The sequence below is a fragment of the Myotis brandtii genome, unplaced genomic scaffold, assembly GCF_000412655.1.
Source record: "Myotis brandtii unplaced genomic scaffold, ASM41265v1 scaffold303, whole genome shotgun sequence".
NCBI classification, from domain to species: Eukaryota; Metazoa; Chordata; class Mammalia; order Chiroptera; family Vespertilionidae; genus Myotis; species Myotis brandtii.
Window position 1 is genome coordinate 477,806 of NW_005361573.1, and position 679 is coordinate 478,484.

At 62.0% G+C, this 679-nt stretch overlaps 1 protein-coding gene across 1 annotated transcript in view; it reads left to right on the forward strand.

Annotated features, from left to right (window-relative positions):
- SSH1 (slingshot protein phosphatase 1) overlaps positions 1–679 on the forward strand; it is a 48,132-nt gene that overhangs the window by 42,136 nt on the left and 5,317 nt on the right. The window contains 2 exon segments of the mRNA XM_014542419.1: positions 197–373; positions 375–674. Of these exon segments, the coding sequence (XP_014397905.1) occupies positions 197–373; positions 375–674 (477 nt within the window).

Here is a 679-nt window from a genome sequence, read left to right on the forward strand (position 1 = left end):
CCCCCTCTGCTGCTTTGTTCTGCCAGCTCGGCAGTTCTTACCCCCAGGGACCCCTGGGTTTGTCTCAGAGCGAGCGGTCCCTATTCCTGCAGTGAGACCGCCATCCCTCCAGGGCCCCCCAGCTCGCCCGCACCCTCCTGGTATGTCGTGGTCTTTGGCTGTATCACGCTCTCACGACGTTCTTGTCCCCTTCCAGCACGATGCTCTATTTGGGATCCTCAACAAAGTGAAGCCTTCCTACAAGTCCTGTGCCGACTGCATGTACCCTACGGCCAGCAGGGCTCCCGAGGCCTTCGGGGAGCGGCGCGAGACCCCTGGGGCCCCCGCCATCTGCACCCAGCCAACCTTCCTGCCCCACCTCACGTCCTCCCCGGTGGCCCCCGCCAGCTAGCCTTTTGGAACCTTCCAGAGAGACCCCAAAAGTCCTGCCAAAGGCCCTCCTTTTGAAGAATTCTCACTGTGATAAGAACCCTCCCGGCATGGAGGTGGTGAAGGAGGAATCGCCACCCAAGAAAGACGTGAAGCCGGCCAAGGACCTGCGGCTGCTGTTCAGTAGAGAAGCCGAGAAGCCGAGCGCGCACAGCTACCTGATGCAGCACCAGGAGTCCATCATCCAGCTGCAGAAGGCGGGCTTGGTCCGCAAGCACACCAAAGAGCTCGAGCGGCTGAAGGGCGCGCC